The 1,792-nt window shown below is 41.2% G+C and overlaps 1 protein-coding gene across 1 annotated transcript; it reads left to right on the top strand.

Moving 5' to 3' along the window:
- Window positions 1-933: 933 nt before the first annotated feature.
- On the top strand, window positions 934-1,368 carry LOC145600579 (uncharacterized). Its single transcript, XM_081656464.1, has one exon. It carries the CDS (start codon window positions 934-936, stop codon window positions 1,366-1,368), a length of 435 nt encoding a protein of 144 aa, XP_081512590.1.
- Window positions 1,369-1,792: the final 424 nt, after the last annotated feature.

Genomic DNA, 1,792 nt, shown 5'->3' with positions numbered 1-1,792 from the left:
CGACTCTTTTGCTCTCTTTTCTTTCCCTTTGGATGCCACCATACTTTAGTGTATGATCACAGTGGGGTTCAAGATTGGGGTTATGATGCTTGATATATTCCCTACACATACCTCCGGATTTCACTTCACAACAACGTCGAAGACTCAAGCATGAGGTTAAGAGATACATTTGAGATGATCCTATTTTGTTGAAGAGAGGGGTCGATAGTTTGTTGAGGAGATGTGTCCCCAACGACGAGGTTCAAAGTGTTCTCCATATGTGCCACTCTTCTCCTTGTTGTGGGCATATGAGTGCTCAAAATTTGGCCTCCAAGGTTCTACAATCTATGCTCTTTTGGCCTTCTCTATTCAAGGATGCTTGGATATTTGTCATGACTTGTGATAGATGTCAACGGATGGGGATTATTTCAAGGAAGGATGAAATGCCGCAAACCCCATCCTTGAACTTGAAATTTTTGATGTGTGGGTTATAGATTTCATGGGCCCTTTCATTTCTTCACATGGAAACAAATATATTTTGGTTGCCGTTGACTTTGTCTCTAAGTGGGCGGAGGCCGTGACCTCCCCTACAAATGTCTAAGGTGGTTGTTAATCTTTTTAAGAAGGTAACTTTTCCGAAATTTGGTGTTCCAAAGGCCATAATTAGTGATGGGGGGTCACATTTCAAGCATCACACCATTGTTAAGCTTCTTTATAGATATAGAGTATCTCAAAAGCGAGGGCTCGCTTACCACCCTCAAACGAGTGGTCAAGCGGATATCACCAATAGGGAGCTCAAAGTGATCTTGGAGAAGACGATGGCTAGAAAAAGGAAAGATTGGTCATCGAAGCTCATTAACTCCTTATGGGTGTATAGGACCGCTTTCAAGACTCCAATAGGAACTACTCCCTACAAGCTTGTTTATGGGAAAAAATTGCCACTTATCCGTTAAGATGGAGCATCAAACTCATTGGGCTATCAAGCAAATCAACTTTGACCTCCATAGTGCTGGTGAGCAACGACTTCTTAAGCTACATGATTTAGAAGAGTTAAGGATGAATGCCTATGATAGTGCAAGCATGTACAAGGCAAGGACCAAAGCTTGGCATGATGCTCAAATTGTCAAAAAGGAATTCATTGAAGGCCAAAAGGTTCTCCTCTACAACTCTCGTTTGAAGCTTTTCCCACGCAAGCTTCAATCGCGATGGAGTGGTCCATTCATTATCACAAGAGTGTTTCCCTATGGTTCTTTCGAGAACGTTAATGATGAGTATCTCCCGTTCAAAGTTAATGGTCACCGTCACAAGCCTTATTATGAAGGGAATTCCATTGATAAGCCAGTCACATATCCACTTTTTGATGTACATCATCAATTTGATCCTCCTTGATTTAGTTCGAAGAGCGTCAAGCTAACAACGATAAACAAAAGCGCTACCCGGGAGGAAACCCGGTTTTCTAACCCTTTTATTTCTTTTAAATTTTCCCTACTTTTATTTCCTTTATATTTTCAGGATTTTTCTTGTTTTTCTTTGTTTCCTTTGATTTTAGGTACTTTTGGATCTTTTGGATTTTGTTTTCCAACAATTTTGATGTCATTTGGAAGTTCGGAGAGGTTGAAATTGAGTTCTAACGAAGTAGTGAAGGTGGAACAGGGACGCTCTCGTGGTTGCGCTCTCATGGACTTTGATCATGAACAAGTTTTGTATTTTTATTTAGTGAATTTTGGTCCGTCCTACTCGTGGGCATCACTCAAGCATGACGCTCGAGAGCGTCATTGAGAGCATCGCAATCCACTCACATCTCACATACTCA

The sequence above is a fragment of the Chenopodium album genome, chromosome 21, assembly GCF_948465745.1.
Source record: "Chenopodium album chromosome 21, dcCheAlbu1.1, whole genome shotgun sequence".
Lineage (NCBI taxonomy): Eukaryota > Viridiplantae > Streptophyta > Magnoliopsida > Caryophyllales > Amaranthaceae > Chenopodium > Chenopodium album.
Note: the sequence above shows the minus strand (reverse complement) of the source record. Positions and strands in the feature narration are given on the sequence as shown.

What these genes read in the sequence shown, in the direction of transcription:
- LOC145600579 (XM_081656464.1), top strand. Translation starts at nt 934, where the DNA reads ATGGAGCATCAAACTCATTGGGCTATCAAGCAAATCAACTTTGACCTC.